The sequence below is a fragment of the Acartia tonsa genome, chromosome 3 (genome assembly GCF_053477335.1).
Source record: "Acartia tonsa isolate MP-2025a chromosome 3, ASM5347733v1, whole genome shotgun sequence".
NCBI classification, from domain to species: domain Eukaryota; kingdom Metazoa; phylum Arthropoda; class Copepoda; order Calanoida; family Acartiidae; genus Acartia; species Acartia tonsa.
This window is the reverse complement of record NC_137262.1, coordinates 48315742-48335331: the sequence shown is the minus strand read 5'-3', so window position 1 is coordinate 48335331 and position 19590 is coordinate 48315742. Positions and strand designations below refer to the sequence as shown.

At 31.5% G+C, this 19590-nt stretch overlaps 2 protein-coding genes across 2 annotated transcripts; both read left to right on the top strand.

Moving 5' to 3' along the window:
* Positions 1-50: 50 nt before the first annotated feature.
* LOC145314437 (uncharacterized) lies at positions 51-11799 on the top strand. Its single transcript, XM_080154331.1, has 9 exons — positions 51-328; positions 969-1064; positions 1444-2058; positions 3149-3486; positions 9264-9385; positions 9782-9889; positions 10215-10859; positions 11066-11165; positions 11541-11799. The coding sequence occupies exons 1-9, from the start codon at positions 134-136 to the stop codon at positions 11683-11685; spliced, it is 2364 nt and encodes a 787-aa protein (XP_080010457.1). The 5' UTR covers positions 51-133; the 3' UTR covers positions 11686-11799.
* A 1094-nt stretch (positions 11800-12893) lies between these two features.
* Positions 12894-19373, top strand: LOC145314439 (uncharacterized). The gene is made up of 8 exons (XM_080154333.1): positions 12894-14522; positions 14893-15677; positions 16031-16549; positions 16900-17017; positions 17335-17516; positions 17890-18049; positions 18327-18749; positions 19158-19373. The coding sequence occupies exons 2-8, from the start codon at positions 15255-15257 to the stop codon at positions 19370-19372; spliced, it is 2040 nt and encodes a 679-aa protein (XP_080010459.1). The 5' UTR covers positions 12894-14522; positions 14893-15254; the 3' UTR covers position 19373.
* The last annotated feature ends 217 nt before the right edge of the window (positions 19374-19590 follow it).

Below are 19590 nucleotides of genomic sequence, written 5' to 3'. Positions count from 1 at the left end.
ACATTCATACAGAATATCATTTCAATATAATTGTAAATGATATATGTACAAAGAATCTATAAATAATTTTCTATTTTCAGAAATAAATGAGAAAAAAAAATATTTGTTTTTGTTGTGAAAATTCCCATAAATCATGAGTGTCATAATAGACCCCACGACTCTGGCAAGTATACCCCTGGCTGGTATGATCCCCTTTGTTCCGGAAACAGCTGATCTAGAAGATAATTTATCCCTCTACATTCCTCAAAATCTACCACATGGGAGAATTTCTTCTCAAGAGTTTGATTTGTGGAAACATGATTTGTTATCCTATCTTAAAGGAGAAAAGGTAATACTTAACTTTTAACAGCGAAGCTGCTCGTCAATTTTTTACCTTTGGTTTGGTAATTGCTTCATTTTGATAGCAAAAAATTAATCGAATGCTGCTATTTGTTCTATTTTTATCCTTTTTTTCACATTTAGAATGATTTATGTAGTTTTTGATGATTAAAAGGGGGGAGGCGAAAGTGACACTTTTTGAAACCAAAACTAAAAGTCAACAAAGGAACTCAACTAAAAAAAGAGTTACAGGTCTGAGATTTTGCATGGCAGTTGCTTTTTAGGGGTACAATATGGAACTGTGAAGAAACGGCGGCGCAACCGCCGAAAACCGCAGTTTCCCGCCGATTTTTTTTTGCCTTTTCTCTGCGGTTTTCGGCGGTTGCGCCGCCGTTTCTTCACAGTTCCATATTGTACCCCTATAAAGCAACTGCCATGCAAAATGTCAGACCTGTAACTATTTTTTTTAGTTGAGTTCCTTTGACTTTTAGTTTTGGTTTCAAAAAGTGTCACTTTCGCCCCCCCCCCCCCCCCCTTAAAAACCTTTAGAACACTTTATTTGACTTCCTTGACGCATTTATATAAGTAAGAGTACTCTACTATTGTACGTTTAACAATTAAAACCCGAAATAATGTAAATTATGTTTCAGAAATATGATCTGTACTTAACTGGAGGCCTCTACAGTCTGTGGACTCCTGGAGCGATATCTAGTAATGGACAGTGTATCCAAGCCTTAAGCAAACAGGTTTGCTTTCATATTTAATCCAAAATATATTCACAAAATCTCGAATTAATTAAAATAAGTTCCTAATTCTACCGCTAATTACTGAATAAACCCTTCCACCCAGAAAGTGGTGGAAAAAAGATATATCTTTTTTGTGCATATTTTTGGTGTTTTAAAATGCCATGACACAATTTTTTGTAATCTTAAAGTTTTAAAAATCGATAATACCCATAATTGGTGTAGCAAGTTGATAAATTTTAAAGATTAAGCATACACGACATTCATATCTACTAGTAGCGCAGCATTTAAATTTTCGAACATTGTAAATGAGTTATGGAGTGATCCTTGCTATAATGCACAGGTAAGATGCATAGAATACAAATGAACTGTGAGTTTTTAGGATCCCGTCAAAGTAATGCCAGAAACAGATACCCTAAAAATCAATGATGATAAACTTTTATCTGAGAGAAATAATCAACTCAAAGAACTCTTGGAATTTATTTATCATCTGAACAACCAAAGTGGTCGGGAAGAAATATTTGAATTAAGCACCAGCTTTCAGTGGATCATGAGTTATTTGTTTGAAATCCATTGTAGCCAAAGAAATCCTGTGGATATTTTCAACATCAGCAAATTTGTGATAAATGAAAATAATAAGGATTATTATCATTTATATTATCTAAAATTTCGAGCAACAATCTTTGCTCAACTAAAAAAGAAAGGAGATGTTGTAGAATTTTTGAATGGGGAACTTTTGGAGGATGAAATATTTTCTCCAACTTTTGAAGAAATTATCGTGCTCTGGTGTTTGGAAAAAATTGATCCTGATTTGCCAGAACTTGTGAAACAAACTTTTAAGGATAAATTGCAGGGAAGTGTAACTTTGAAAGATTTACAATCAGAAATATTTCTTGTTATTCCTGAAATACTTGAAAACATCAAAGTTAATGATCAGAATGATATTGTTCAAAATGATGAAATTTGTGATAATGCAAAAGAAGAAACTAATAAGAGAGTAAGTTTTTTCTTAATTTGTAAAAAAAATATAAATTAAGTCCTTATATACAGGGTGTTTTTTTAAAAGGACAAAAATATTGCTTAATATAACCCACTTGCCATTGACAGAAATTAATAGTCTATATCTTAATTTCTTTATTGGGTTGGGGCAATTTGTATAAGAAAAAAATACTTTGCGATTTTCAACAAATTATGCCTTAAAAACCGGATTTTCCAAAGTACCTATTTTGGATCATGGCCAATTTAAAGAGTGTGCAAAAATGCGTATTTTTTTAATTGCGCGGCTTGTGTTAATAGTAGAAAAATGTTATGCATATTGTTAGAATCGTCATAAACTCTAGTTTTTTGGGTGTTTAAGAAATATTCCTGTGCTACGTATAGTTTAGGAGCTACGTGGTAAAATGTCCCAACTCACATAAAACTTTTTAACCTTTCTCACATTTTCCAACGTATATATATATTTCCAAAAACTAGAGTTTATGACAATTCTAACGGTATGCAAAACATTTTTCTACTATTAACAAAAGCCGCGAAATTTGATTTTTTTTTAAATGCACGTATTTTTCCACACTCTTTAAATTGGTCATGATCCAAAAATCTTCCAAAAGTAGGTACTTTGGAAAAACCGGTTTTAAGGCATAATTTGTTGAAAATCGCTAAATATTTTTTCTTATACAAATTGCCCCAACCCAATAAAGAAATAAGATATAGATTATTAATTTCTGTCAATGGCAAGTGGGTTATATTAAGCAATACTTTTGTCCTATTAATAAAAAACACCCTGTATAATTCTCGTAAAGCAAACTTAGAAATATATCAAGGGGAAAGAGGACATTGGGCTGTTTATAACACTAGTCCCCAAAGTTTTAAAATCACTTTTTCTTATCCGTTGGCTTAAAAACTTTGTTGACTTTAATTTAATTTTGATTGATTGGTTCATTAAGTTACGTTTCCAAAGGATTCAACCACTAATTGTAATCTAAAGAAAGGTTAATTTTATTGTATCTTCATTGGGGATATCAATTTATCAGCCATTGTCTTATACCTTTAGATCCCTGGAATTGTTTCTAATCCTTCAATATTTGTAGGTACCGAAAATCAAGAAAAAATGGAAATGTGATTTATGCTTTCAAGTATTTTCAACAAAACAAAAATTGAAACTTCACCAACAAAAATTACACAAACAACCAAACATTGAATGTGCTTTTTGTCTAAAAACATTCAAAACGGAAAATGAAAAAAGTTCTCACATCAATGCAGAACATATTGATGAATGTAATGAATTACTAGATAATGATTCTCGTGATTTGTTGAACGATGATAAAGATTTTAGTGAACCAAGTCAAGAGGGTGTTCTTGTAGAAAGTTGTGTTTGTGATTTTTGCAATAAAACTTTCATTGGAAAGAGGAATCTTTATGCACACAAGTAAGTTTCTTTTCAAAATGAATTTTTGGTGTTGATTTCTACCTATTATATTTAGATCTTGGTAAACAATTCAATCAGGATTTTTAGTAAAGGGGGGGGGGCGTAATGACATTTATTCGTAATCCGTGAGCAAAATGGTCTTAAAATTTAGCTAGACCCTTCAAACTTGGTATATAAGCCTAGTCCTATAGGTATTACATCTAAATGGCAAAAAAATCTAAAAAATTTTATTTTAAGGTTAGGTTAGGTAAGAAAAACCCTGCGGAAATGGGGTTTTAGGCTTTTTTTGGTCTATTTTGATGGGGAAACTTACCTTAAATTGTTTTTTCTTAGGGTTTTAACTTAAATACACTGTATCTATTCATATGGACTTTATTTAAGATGATTCAGCAAGTCGGGGACCGACCCCAGGGGGCTAGGTGGGTGGACCGCAGGGGTTAAGTGCCTTTTTCCCAATACATATGTTGTGATACATCTAATTATAGGTTTTTTAGGTCAAGGAACTCAAATTTAGAGCTAAATTAAGCATTAGACTAATCTGAAGGTAGCCCCAGCGGGCTAGGTTGTTGGCCCGCAGGGGTTAAGTGCATTTTTTCCAATATATATCATGTTATATATCAAAATATAGGTTTTTTAGGCTAAGAAACTCAAATTCTAAGCGAAAATTAGCATTAGACTAACCTGAAGCTAACCCCCCCCCCCCCCCGGCTAGATTGGTTTTTGCAGGGCTTAAGAGCATTTACCTAACCTAACCTAGAAACTTACTTATATTTTTAAATGTTTTTTTTATAAACTTTGTCTATTTACGAAGACTTTATTTAAGATAATCAAGCAAGTCGGAACCGACCCCAAGCGGGCTAGGTTGGTGGCCCGCAGGGGTTAAGTGCATTTTTTCCAATATATATCTTGTTATATATCAAAATATAGGTTTTTTAGGTCAAGAAACTCAAATTCTGAGCGAAAATTAGCATTAGCTAACCCCCCCGGGCTAGATTGGTTTTCTGCAGGGCTTAAGAGCATTTACCTAACCTAACCTAGAAACTTACTTATATTTTTACTTGTTTTTTTAATAAACTTTGCCTATTAATGAGGACTTTATTTAAGATAATCCAGCAAGTCGGGAACCGACCTCAGATGGCTAGGTTGGTTTTCTGCAGGGCTTAAGAGCATTTACCTAACCTAACCTAGAAACTTACTTATTTTTTTACAGGTTTTTTTTCTTGAATAAACTGTGTCTGTAGGGGTTAAGTGCATTATTTTCCAAAATACATCTTGGGATATATCAAAATATAGGTTTTTAAGGTCAAGAACTCAAATTCAGAGCTAAAGTAAGCATTAGAATAATCTGAAGCTAACCCCAGCGGGCTAGTTGGGTTGCCCACTGGGCTAAAGTGCATTTTACCTAACCTAACCTAGAAACTTACATTCAATATTTTTTTTTAGGTTTTTTTTTCTCGAATAATGGGAAATGGGGTTTTTAGGCTTTTTTTGGTCTATTTTGATGTGGAAACTTACTTAAATTGTTTTTTCTTAGGGTTTTAACTTAAATACACTGGACATTATTTCAGATGATCCAGCAAGTCGAAGACCGACCCCAGCGGGCTAGGTGGGTGGCCCGTAGGGGTTAAATGCCTTTTTTAGAAAAAGTATGTGTTATCATACATCAACTCATAAGTTTTTTAGTTCAAGAAACTCAAATTTACAGCTAATAAAAGGATCAGACTAATCTGAAGCTAGCCCCAGCGGGCTAGGTGGGTTTCCTGCAAGTCTTAAGTGCATTTTACCTAACCTGACCTGGAACCTTACTTGTTTTTTTAGGGTTTTTTTCTGGAATAAACTGTGTCTATTTATGAGAACATTCAAATTCAAATTTAGAGCTAATAATAGAATCAGACTAATCTGAAGCTAGCCCCTGCGGGCTAGGTGGGTTGCCTGCAAGGCTTTAATGCATTTTACCAAACCTAACCTAGAATCTTACTTTTTTGAAGATTTTTTAATTGAATAAACTGTTAATGAGAACATTATTTAAGATGATCTAGCAAGTCGGGGACTGACCCAGGCGGGCTAGGTTTTACTTAGATACACAGTGTTCAGTCCTAAAGCCATCACTTAAAAGATTCTTCATACAGGAGGCTGACCCAAGGAGGTCCACAACTTGCTGGATCATCTAAAATAATGTCCTCATTCATAGACACAGTACATTCAAGGAAAAAACCAAAAAATAAATAAGTTTCTAGGTTAAGTTAGGTAAAATGCACTTAAGCCCTGCAGAAGATCTACCTAGCCCGCGGGGGTTAGCTTCAGGTAAGACTTATGCTAATTTTAGCTCTGAATTTGAGTTTCTTGACCTTAAAAACCTATATTTTGATATATAACAAGATGTATATTGGAAAATAATGCATTTAACCCCTGCGGGCCACCGACCTAGCCCGCTGGGGCTAGCTTCAGATTAGCCTTATGCTAATTCTAGTTCTAAATTTGATTTAACTGACCTAAAAAACTTATAATTAGATATATCCCAACATATATATTGGGAAAAATGCCCTTAACCCCTGCGGGCCACCAACCTAGCCCGCTGGGGTCGGTTCCCGACTTGCTGGATTATCTTAAATAAAGTCCTCATTAATAGACAAAGTTTATTCAAGAAAAAACATGTAAAAATATAAGTAAGTTTCTAGGTTAGGTTAGGTAAATGCTCTTAAGCCCTGCAGAAAACCAACCTAGCCCGGGGGGGGGGGGGGGTTAGCTTCAGGTTAGTCTAATGTTAATTTTCGCTCAGAATTTGAGTTTCTTGACCTAAAAAACCTATATTTTGATATATAACAAGATATATATTAAAAAAAATTAACTTAACCCCTGCGGGCCACCAACCTAGCCCGATGGGGCTAGCTTTAGATTAATCTAATGCTTATATTAGCTCTGAATTTGAGTTCCTTGACCTAAAAAACCTATAATTAGATGTATCACAACATATGTATTGGGAAAAATGCACTTAACCCCTGCGGGCCACCCACCTAGCCCCCTGGGGTCGGTCCCCGACTTACTGAATCATCTTAAATAAAGTCCATATGAATAGATACAGTGTATTTAAGTTAAAACCCTAAGAAAAAACAATTTAAGGTAAGTTTCCACATCAAAATAGACCAAAAAAGCCTAAAAACCCCATTTCCGCAGGGTTTTTCTTACCTAACCTAACCTTAAAATAAAAATTTTTGGATTTTTTTACCATTTAGATGTAATACCTATAGGACTAGGCTTATATACCAAGTTTGAAGGGTCTAGCTAAATATTAAGACCATTTTGCTCACGGATTACGAATAAATGTCATTACGCCCCCCCCCCCTTATTATTTTTTAAAGTAAAGAAATAAGTGATCCTTATTTTATTTTCATTTTTGAGACATTTATTTGAAATAAGTTTAATTTTCTGCCGAGAGCGTTAAAGATATTCAGACTTAATGCATACTGCATAGTCTTATGTTAGGTATATGTAACTTAACAAGGATGACAACATCCATAAAAGCGAAGCACTGAAATGGTAGGACAAACGGACATTAACACTTGTCTAGTGTCTGAACTGAATAATCAGAATATAAAAGTATCGAAAGAGTCGAAGCAAAATTGTAAGTAAATTTGTAGAAAAACTACTTGATACAGGATAATGTTTTGAACATACTTACATTTTTAGGACTTGATTATAGAGTTGCTTCGCTATTACATTATAATTTGTTGTCCCAGGAATCAATATACCAAAAATCAGATCAATCGGATGATTAGATCACATAAAAATTTGTTGTTATAAAAAGTAAAAAATCAACATGTTTAAAATGGACGTACGGACATTTTGGTGATGATTATAGAGTTGCTACGCTTTCTAAATCGTAGCCAACTATTAAAGGAATCACCATGAAAAATTTGAAATCGATAGGACAATTCTAACATGCCTAAATTAACGAAAAGAGCTATCCGTTACGGACGGACGGACGTACGGACGGACCTACCCTAATTATAGAAAAGCTTCGCTTTTAATAATTATAGAAAAGCTTCGCTTTTAAAAATGTGTCTTTCGCCAATTAGGCAATTCATTTTAGTGGGCCTTGTTGTTTCATTTATTGCTATACGATTTACCTGAAATTTTCTTGTAATTTGTTTAACAGCCTTTACTATCCAAACTAAAACACTATGGTTTTAAAGGTGTATCTGCAAAATGGTTTGAAAATTATCTAACTAATAGAAAACAGTATGTTGAAATAAATGGTGTAAAGTCCAAAGAAAAAGTATTAACCCATGGAGTACCACAGGGCTCTGTCATTGGACCAATTTTGTTCTTGTTGTATATAAACGACCTTCCAAATTCAACAACCTTATTTTGTAGCCTTTTTGCAGATGACACAATATTTTGTAAAACCTCAAGTAATTTAGAAACCATAAAAACATCATTAAATGAAGAATTAGATAAGGCATCAGTATGGTTTAGGGCAAATAAACTTTCTTTAAATGTATCTAAAACAAAATACATGGTCTTCAGACTTAGCAGTATGCAACCTGTCAATAATAACTTTAGAATCTTCATTAATGGGGAGGAAGTTGAGAGAATCAGCAATGAAAATGAAACAAAGTCTTTTAAATTTGTTGGGGTACATCTTGATGAATTTCTCAATTGGAATGAGCATACAAAAATGGTAAAAAACAAAGTTTCTAGTTCTCTATATGCATTAAATCAAATAAAAAATGTTCTCCCATCAAAAACTTTGAAAACGATTTATTCCTCAATGATTTTGCCTCACTTAAATTATTCTAATATCACATGGGGTCTCTCTAAAAGTAAAGATATTGATCAAATAAGAAAACACCAAAAAAGGGCAATAAGGATTATTGTAGGTGCTAATTATAATGCACACACTGAAATTTTGTTTGGACAATCTAAAATCTTAAAATTTGATGATTTGGTAAATTTAAACATTTTAAATTTTATAAGTAAATTTTTTCATAAGAAACTCCCAGAAAGCTTTGATAACATGTTTAAAGTTCTTTCTTCTCAGAGATCAAAAAAGTTACTGATAAGTATACCTAAAACAAAACATCTTGAATATTTTCCAGCAGTGTCATTTCCAAAACTTTGGAATAACTTGAGAAATGAAATAAGGCTTTCAGACTCTGTAAAGAAATCATTGTCCATGATTAAAAAAGATTATCTTTTAAATTATAAATCATTTCATTGCAACAAAAGAAAATGCTTTTCCTGTAAGAAATAAAATCTGTACCAACTTCTGTAACTGTAAATAGTTATTTAGTCAACCCACTTAATTATTGATCTATTAAATTCGTGTAAATATCTTTATATAATAAATAATTTTTGTAATTTCTGGCTATAAATAAAATGATAAATGAAATCAATTAAAGGGGTAAATTTACGGCCTACTCCAAGGCTTAATTACTCCTTGCTATGCAATTTTTAAAATATGATTTTATATGTATATTTAATAATTTAAATGTATTGCATTAGTTAATAAATTCTATTCTATTCTATTCTATTCTTATATCTTTAGAAGTAACTTTGATTAGGTAACTATCTATTATTGCACTTCTTATTTGACTCAAAACCCCGTGCTAAAAGTTTTTTTTCTATAATCTATTATATTATTACTGATCTAGATTAAAAGGGAACATTAGAAGCAACATTATTTTAAGTACCTTATCTACCTAAATGCACTTCTTGGAACTATCTGTTTTTAAGTTATGGGTTATGACGCGCAGCTTTATTTGACTAAAATTCAGGTACCGAATGCACAAGATAACATTGCAATGCGGAGTTTGTAGCGAGACATTTTCAACTACAAAATCGTTTGATGTACATGTTAAAACACACAAGAATGAGAATGTAAATAAAACCGTCTTAGGCAGGGTTAAAGGAAACAGTAAAATGTACTAAATGTAGTTTTCCCTAAAAACTGAATTATATGATTATCGGTCTAAGCACAAAACGCAGGAGTGACAAACGTCGGAGAGGACACTTAACCTAACCTAACCCATTTTAAACATCTTATAGGTTTTTTAAATGCCTTACCCCTGTGAGGGGCTTATTTGTATTTTAATATCTTAATTTAACCTAATCTTTAACTTAATATTTAGTCACTCCTGCGTTTGTCCACTCCGATGTTTGTCACTCGTTCGTTTGTCTTGGAACTTGATTATCTACGTTAATAGCGCAGCAGCGAAAATAAGCATTAGGCTAACCAATAATTGATCCAGAAATCAAACACATATTACTTTTTCTTTTACCCCTGACCATTTAGAGAACATTGAACCTATTGATATAAAAGATGACATTGAGATGGAGATTGATAATCAAATGATTCTTGATTCCACCACTAACCAACCAAAGTCAGATGATTTAGAGAAAGGTAAATGTTTAGTAGCGAATCTGCTCTACAAGTATTGCGTAATTAAGGGGGACATTTTTTCGCGGATTTTTGGACTTATAAATGGCGGCTGAACTAAAAAACACTGAATTTTCTTTTTCCTATTATGGAAAAATTAGACAAATATGAATCATTCGAGAAAAAAAAATTTCAAAAATATTTCTCGCAAAAATACCTCATTTTTAACCTATTTGTCTTCTTTAAAAGAAGGCTTTATGAAGTAAAAGCGTTAGGTGGATATAAAATTCTTTTTTAAAGAAAGTATGATAATAAAAATTTTATAGGCTAATGATTATTCTTTTCGTAGAAGAAGCAAGAAAAACTGATAAAATTCTTCGATCATCAAAAATCATAGTACATCCAAGAGTAAAAAATCATTCATGTGACATGTGCAACAAACAGTTCTTTGATGCATCAACCCTGAAAATTCACAAACAGCGACACGACATTGATACTTCAGCATGTTCTATTTGTAATGAAAAATTTGAAACTAAACGACTCCTAAGTAATCATATGAATGAGAAGCATAAAAAGGATGAAAATGAAAAATTTTTCCCGTGTGAAGTCTGCGGGAAAATGTTTAAAAATCACAATCTCCTAAAAAGCCACCTAAGAATACATTCAGTGAACTGGAATCAATATCGCTGTGCCGTGTGTGAGAGATCTTTCAGCACAGCAGAACAAATGGAATCACATATTTGTAAACATTACTCTTGTGATTTATGCGATAAAAAGTTTATTAAAAGTCTCACTCTGAAGGCACACAAAAAGGAACATGAAGGAGTTGTTATGTTTCAGTGTGATTTGTGCGAATCGTTGTTTCCGAAAAGAAAACGGTTGAATGAGCACAAAAGGTTTTCTCACTTGGGTGTGAAGAGACATAGTTGTGATTTCTGCGATAAAGAATTTGCTGTAAAGAGTGGTCTGAATAATCACATACGAATTCATACAGGTGAGTCAGTATATTATAATTTCTACATATTAATTTGATCCAAAAAGAAATCTCTTTGCTTACAATTTTGTTTCGACTAATACATTTATATTCTGCTTATTCAGTTCTGACACTCAACTTATTAATGTTTGTTCGTTTTTAGATCTTCGCTTTTAAGTATGTTATCATCATTGCTTTTATTATTGTTTGAATTCAATATTATTTAGGGGAACGTCCATTCAAATGTGAGGAATGTGGACAAACATTTAGGCAGAGGGGTGCACTGTATACACACAGTAAAATGCATACCAACTCTCTACCTCATAGGTAAGCCAAAATATCAATCTCCCATTTAAAATAACATTTTTTGATGCATTTAATATATTTGTTAAGTCATGAGTACGTCGTACTATTTTATAATGGAAATAGAATATACATATATATTATTACAGGGGAAAATTGTCGTCAATATAGATTGCTATTTCCTCCATCATTTATTGGTTCGCTTATCCATTTAGAGGGGAGGGAATGGATTAAAGGAGGTGGAGGGAGGGATTTGTTATTATAGCCCACTACAAGTTTCACTTTATTAGAAAACATGATGATCTAGTGTAAGATTCAAGTAATAATAAACCAATAAATACTTTTCTTTTCTTCCAATGTTACCATCGTGTTACCATTCAAAAAGTGTTTTTTTTTCAGTTGCGATTGCTGTGGTCAGAAATTCAGAACATTGAGCTTATTAAAAACCCACAAAGAAACAAAATTATGCGGAGTTGACGAGAAAGAATTGTTTAAATCTTCTATTAAAGTATTTTCATACACTGGGAGGATGGAACATGAGTAAATAAATTATATATTTGTTTTTAAAAAGTACCCAATATCTTTGTTATGTGTCAGAACTGTACCTGAAAAAAAAATATGCTTAGAATATATGAACTGTAATTTTTTCAGAACAAAATGTTTTAGAAGATTGTTTAAAGTCTGAATTTCTAGCATAAAAATGGATAAAACAGAAGAGATAAATTATTTGAATATAGAAACTATTTTTGACTTTGGTGATTTCAAATACACGCCTACAGAAGATATGTTTCAGTTTTATGAAAAATTTAAGTCTATGGTTCACGGATTTCTAAAAATTCAAGGTAATTTATTCAATTTGTGGGCTTTATAACTACACATTTGTTATTTCTTAATATTAATTCTTCTTTGTGATTATCATATGACCATTGGTTAACACAGATCGGTTTTAGAAGGTGAGAATAGTGAAGGGGGGGGGGGGGGTTGTAAGTATGTATTACGTAATAATATTCGAATTATGTTATAAAATGATAAACATGAATAATTTTTTATGCGCCTCATTGTTCATAACTACTTAAGACTTTCTTGGGCTGCTTTATCCTTGTCCAGATATCACTTTTTTATCAATCATCTTTTTGAATGCTCTTTTCTATACAAAACCTTGATTTTCTGTTTTAGGACAGAAGAAAATTGGTGTTCTCGATGATGAAATTATATCTCCTAGTTTGGATGATTTGATTTTAGTCTGGTGCTTAGAAAAGATATCCCCTGATCTTCCCTCTCAGGTACAATAGATTTTATACTATAAGTTTTTTTTAGATATAGCTGCAGTATAGAAGATCTTTTTGATTTAATTAAGCATATTTTAATTCTTTTAAGGTTGAGTCAACATAACTAGTACTAACTGAGGAAAAGATTATTTCATTTTAATTCAAATCTAAGTTTAGAATGTATGTTTTTTGTAGACGTAAGGCACTGCACTTGTGTTTGTGGCTGTCTGTCTGTATTTTATTATGCTGATCAAATGGATATTATTGTCCTTGTAATAATGTGCATTAGTGTAACTTTTCTCACCTGAATATAACATATTTTAGGTCAAACAAACATTTAGTAGCCAATTGAAAGAAAATTCACTCCAGCTGAAACATTTGTTACCTGACATATTTAAAGTTACTCCAATGTTGCTTGATTTTGATATCAAAGAGGGGGTTAGTGATGAAATCATTTCTTTTGATGTTGACGATATTTCACACTCTGAAAATGGGTTAGAGCGAGAAAATGAAGATGATGTTTTTTTTGTAGATAATATCAAATTAGAAACTAAAAAGAAAACTAAACAAGGAAAGCAAAAAAGAGGCAGACCAAAAACAGTAAAAAAATTAAATTCAAAAGAAAACACAAAATGCTCCATCTGTGATAAAGTATTTAAAAGTGAAAAGCATTTAGGTTGGCATCAAAGATATCATAAAGAAGAGAATGAATCATATTCTTGCAACATATGTGGCAAAATATTAACAACTAAATTAAGATTCTATGCACACAAACAAACACACAAAATAGAACACTGTCAATGTGAGATTTGTGAAAAATCTTTTGAAACTCGCAAATCCTTGACTGATCATATTTATAAACATCACAGGACTTACATAAAATGTAAGAAATGTGACTTAATTCTCGCTAATAGTAAAGAATATTATATTCATATTAAAAATCATGAGAATGAACTTATGGTAGAAAATAAATCTAAAACTAATATGGTTGAGGATGAAATTAAAGTGTATAAGATAACGTCAATTATTACAAATGAAATCAATGATACCAATGAAGAAGTACAAGAAACTACATACATAGAAATAAATCCCAAACAAGAATCTCAAGTTGAATTTAAAGAAATACATAATAACATTTCTGAAGATAATAAGAATGAATTAGAGAACCACATAGCAACAAAACGTATAACAAATATTCCATGTAAAAATTGTGATATGTTATTTAATGACATACAATCTTTTAGGACACACCAAAAATCTGTCCATATGTTACTACACCCCACAAACAATTCCTGCGAAATATGTGGCAAAGTTTTAAAAAGTGTAGAAAACCTGAATCTACACCTTAAGAATCATAACAGAAACTTTACCTGCAACTTGTGTGATATAAAGTTTGATTTGAAGCAGTCCTATAGTGCTCATATGCTCAATATTCACAATGTGTCTGTATCAGTCCCTGAGCCACGCACTCCTTGCGAATTATGTGGTAAACTGGTCACCCAACTCAGGTTGAAAAAACACATGAAGATACATCTAGTAAAGTTTAAGTGTTCTACTTGCTCAAGGAATAGCTTTCTTTTAACTATATTTATAAGTATTATCCAGTTGAGTTTCCTTTTACTTGTTAGTGTTCAAAAGCTGCTATTTATAAAACTGTACTTTCTGTAGTTTTGACTTTATCTACTCTTCACTCAACTTAATGACATTTACAATGTCAGGCCCTAAAAATGTATTTGATTTCTTTTGAAGTTATAACTGAAAGGCTCTCCACATTTCTATTTCATTTTTTCTTTTAGAAATGTTAAAGGAAGTTAAATTTTTAGAACTTTCACAACGGATAAAGATCTTGGTAGTCATGTCTGTAAACATTACTCTTGTGACATTTGCGAGAGGAAATTCATCCAAGGGCGGAACTTAGAGTTACACAAACGTGAACATAATGGAGAAACAATGCATCAGTGCGACCTTTGTGAAGCTTTATTTGATAAGAAAAAGCTGCTAGGATCTCATAGAAGATTTATGCATTTCAAGATGAAGAGATTTGAGTGTGAATTGTGCCCGAAAGATTTTGCTGTAAAGACTGGTCTCATTAATCATATGCGATTACATACAGGTTATAACTTTTTTCATTTCATAAACTTTTTTTATAACACTTCAGATTTTTGAACCAATTAAATGGAATCCCCAGCTAAGGTGAGAGGGAAAAAATGAAAAATACGTTAGGTAGGGGAAAAAAAATGAAAAAAAAGTGTAAAGTAAGCTGAACCATATGTATATTGTATAATGTATAAAATGATATACAAAAAAAATTTGAATTAACTCAATGCATTTTGGGAGGGTTGAGGGGACTTAGCTACTTCATTGATTTCCCCCCTCATTATCATGTTTCATTTTCCTCCTTGTAGGTGAAATATTTTTTGCAGCTGGAAAAAAATAATCTTTGCAGAATATATACCCATGACCAATTACCTTTTTGTTTTCAGGTGAACGTCCATATAAATGTAAAGAATGTGGGTTGACTTTTCGCACAAACAGCTCCCTGCATACTCACAAGAAAATGCATTCCAATGAGCTGCCACACAGGTGTGATGGTTGTCACAAGAGATTTCGCATGGCGGGTAACTTGAAGTCGCACAGAGAGTCCAAATTGTGCGGAGTTTCTGAAGGAGATTTATTCAGAAATAGGGTTGAAAACTAATTTTGATGTCTTTTATCATTGTTCTTATCAATAGTTCTGAAATTGGAAATTTAAATTATTGTTACCTATATTTTTTACATTTTCATTGTATATTTTATTGTTATTTTTAATAAGCAACAATATATTTTCAGAATAAATGTTTGAAAAATGGGCTCCAAAACAACTGCAATAGACATTTTCGACATTTGTGACACTAAACACACTAATAGTGAAAACTTCAGCACATTTTATCATAGATTTAAAGCAACCATTTTTAAGAACTTGAAGAAAAAGGGTGATAAAATAAATGACTCTGAAATCTTAATGGAGGATGAAATTATTTCTCCAACTTTTGAAGATGTGATAATTTTATGGTGCTTAGAAAAAGTAGACCCAACTTTACCAAGTTTAATTAAAGAAAGATTTAGTAATGTTTTAAAAGAACAACATGTTCTCAAAAATATTGACAAGTTAATATTCCAAGAAGTGTCAAGTCTTTATAATAGTTCCACCAAAGTTGCCAACGCACATTGTGATAAAAATTTGAAGGAAGAAAATAAAAATGTAACAATATTAGGTACTTCTTCTAAGGTAGGGAATAATTTTTTGTCACATATAATTTTAAAAATATATTAACAACTTTCATAAACTTAGTTTTGATTAAGTATATATTTTTTATTAAAGATAGGGCAACTTGGGTAATAATTTCCTATGTGATTATGAGTTGAAATTAATAGTTTGGTGTTATTAAATGGGAAACAAATAGAGATACAGTTGTGTTTTAACAGTCTAGAATAAGATTTGATGTCTTTTCCATTGGGCTTCCTTAAAACCTGTTGATTGAAAGCTATATTATACCTTGGTAGTTTTCAAGTCTGTTTCTAAATGTACAAAACGTCAGATTTCGAGGGATCTCTAAAATAATCATCTTCCCTTTATTCTAGGATTTTTTCCACAGAAAGATGCTATTATTTTCTAAAGATACCCGAAAAGTACAAAGATTTTCTTCATATTCTAAAGAAATAAAACAATATGTTTGCAATACCTGCCTCAAAACTTTCAAAGAAGAAAATTACCTTAAAAAGCATAAAGCTTTTCATAATATTCAACATAAAGATGCCTCTAAAAGTTTGAACTATATCTTCTGTGATAAAAAATTTAACGACGCAACAAATTTAGAAAGTCACATTTTTGATAATCATTCTCCTTTATCTAATGCTTGTATGGGTAATATTTCTGATGATGCAAAAGACACAGCTGAAATAGATAAAAAAATAAATCTGCATCATCTGAAAGAAGAGCCTGAAAATGTTAAAAATGACTTCAGAAAATCTTTGAAATTCAACTCTGACAGTATAAAATCTTCCAAAGTAAAAAATAGTACAGTTAACAAATCAGATAAATATGATCATTTGAAGACTAAGTATAGTAATGGAACATCTTTAGCTGATTCTAATTTAAAGGTATTTATGATTTTTATAAAATATTTTTTATTAAAAGTAAAGCTTTTCTAAAGTTAGGGTGAGTCCGTCCGTTCATCCATCATATTACAACAAGGTACAATGTTATAAGCGAAGCATCTGCACAAACAAGTCCTAAAAACTTAAGTATGTCCTTAAACAGTATCCTCTATTTTAGTAGTTTTTAAATCAATTTAATTACAATTTTATTTAGATTTTCTATAATTGTATTCTGCATACCTATTCAGTTTTGACATTCTACAAGTGTCAATGTTCGTTTATCCTTCCATTTCAATGAATGTTGTTTTGATATTTTTAACATTTAGCATATAATAAGTATAACTTCATTACAGGAAAAGGACAAGGATAGATTAAAATGCAAAGTCTGTGGTGAATCTTTTCTTGAAAACAGACAACTATTAACACACAAACATGAAATTCATCCCAAGATTTACAGAAAAACTAAAACTGGTAGGTAATGATATTTTATGTGGCAACCTTATTATTTTGAAGTTTTTACTTCACCAATTAAAAATAGAATTTTTGACCCTAGTAGAGGTCTCCAAGAAGGTTTTTTTATTCAGTAATTGGAAGTTTACCTGCTAGGCTGCTAAAGTGGTAGGACGTATGTGTGTCTGTTCATTATTTGATGAAATTTTGCTTTTTCTGTTGGTTTTTAATAATTCTAGATTTTTGTAAGTTTTATAAAATAAATACTGAATTTTCTATGATTTGGATGCATTTTTATTTTTTGTAATTGATTAAGAGTGAATCTATGGTTTATTTAGATCTATCTAAAAACAAGAAGATAGCTCACATAATACGCGAAGTCAAGGAAACGCGCGAAGCGTCAAACGAAGAAAAGAAAAATATTCGAGTCCATTGCGAAGTTTGCGGTAGATTGGTAAAAAGAATTAGATATAAAACGCATTTGAAAAGCCATGAAGATAATTGTAATGAGGAGAAAAAGGTAAGATAGTAAATATTATTTTTTTTATAATAAATATTTTTTTTTCAAAATATGAGGCGATGTGTATTTGATCACTTTTATTCAGTGGGTTAATTTTGAACTTATTTTGGGACGTGTTCAGTTTTGGAATTGTTTTATCAAGTCTATTAGAAAATGAAAAAAATCTTCGTAAATGTATTCAAAAGGGTAGATAAATACAATACATTTAGACGATAGTTGTTTCGTTTAGGCAATGCAAATTGAAGAAAAAGGACCTAAAGGTTTTTAATTAAACCATAAATAATCTCTACCACATACTAATAATTTTATTGCTTAAAGAGTTCAAACATTCTATTGTTGAAAGCTTTTTAATATTTTTTCCTCTAAAAAATAGGTAAGAGTTCCTTGTGAAATCTGTGGTAAAAGGGTAAAACGGGTTTCATACAAGAGTCATTTGAAAACCCACGAAGAGAAGGTGTTCAGATGCAGTACGTGCAGTACAAATTTTTCTCTGAAAGAAGAATATGAAACGCACATGAATGATTTTCATCCAGGTATGAATAAATACAACAGATTTGCATGATTTCACAATATTTAATAAACAATAAGGAAATGGTTTATGTAAATAATGTTTGTAAATATCCAAGCAACTTTACCTTTAATTCTGTGTTATTTCTTATTATAATCTTGATTTTTCCATATCAACAGATGTCATGTGATTGCAATATTTTTATTTGTTTAAAATTCATTGACATCTATGATTTTCTAAAATTGCTACTTCAACATTTAGTTTTAAACAAATATCATTTTTTTTATTCCGTTGTAACATAGGATCCATCCAGCCTAGAAAGAAAGTTGTCTGCGAGTTATGTGGGAAAGATTTTACAGCTACAAGCCTGTATGCCCATATCAAAATATGCCAAACAACAAAGCTAAAATGCACCACTTGTAAACGAAGCTTTGTTGGCGAAAAGGAACTAAAATCTCATGTTTGTAAACATTTCTCATGCAACCTATGTGATCAACAGTTTATGATGGTGAGAAACTTAGAGCTGCACAAATTAGAACATAATGGAGAAGAATTTTTTCATTGTGATTTTTGCGAGGGTCTGTACAGGACTAGAAAACAGTATCTAGCCCACAGACGTGAAAGTCATACAAATCCACGGGATAAGAATCACAAGTGCGAAAAATGTGACAAAGAATTTATCAATGCGAGACAATTGAGGAAACATTATAGAGTTCATTCAAACGGTAAATTTTTTTGATAATTATTTTTACAGGTGTGTAGGTATATTCTGCAAAAGATTCATTTTTTCCCAGCTACAAAATGTTTTATTTATTTTTCTTTCCTAGTTTTTACCATAAGAAGGGAGATAAAGTGGAAAATATTTTTAGTACCTACTATTTATTTTATTTATAATTTGCCCTCCCACATACCTATATTTCGATTTTTCCCCAAAGGATGGGGATAAATGGAGAAAACAAATTTCAGAACTCTTTTTTTTTCATCCCTCCAACATATTTTTTATGTCCCCCCCCCCCCCTTTTAGAAGGGGGTCCCAAGCAGAATACACCCCTGGGCCTTTTAAGAATTGCTTGTACATATTTGAATCATGTAATTGTTTACCTAAATGTTTATTAACCTTTTACAATTTTCAGAGCGTCCCTTCAAATGTGATTTATGCGATGCAGCTTTCAAGGCAAAATTTAACCTGAAAATTCACATAAAAACACATGGAGGGGAAAAACTATACTCCTGTGATTTATGTGGAAAGAAGTTTTTGAATGTAGGAAATATGAAGCACCACAAAGAGAGTAAGAAGTGTGTTGAGTTACCTGATGAAGAACTAAAAGGTTCCTTAAATACTGAGTAATATTTTCATATTTAATATTATATAGGTGAAAATTATTGTTTTCTTTTTTTCAGGTAAAAATGTAAAAACTGAAATTAATTTAACTCATTTTTGGATCCTTTAAACTTCATTCCCAAATAAAAAATGTCTAGATTTGAACATCTTTGATATCTATGTAAAATACTACAGCAAAATTTTAAAGGTTTTTACTGAATTTAAATCTTTTATTTATAAAACTA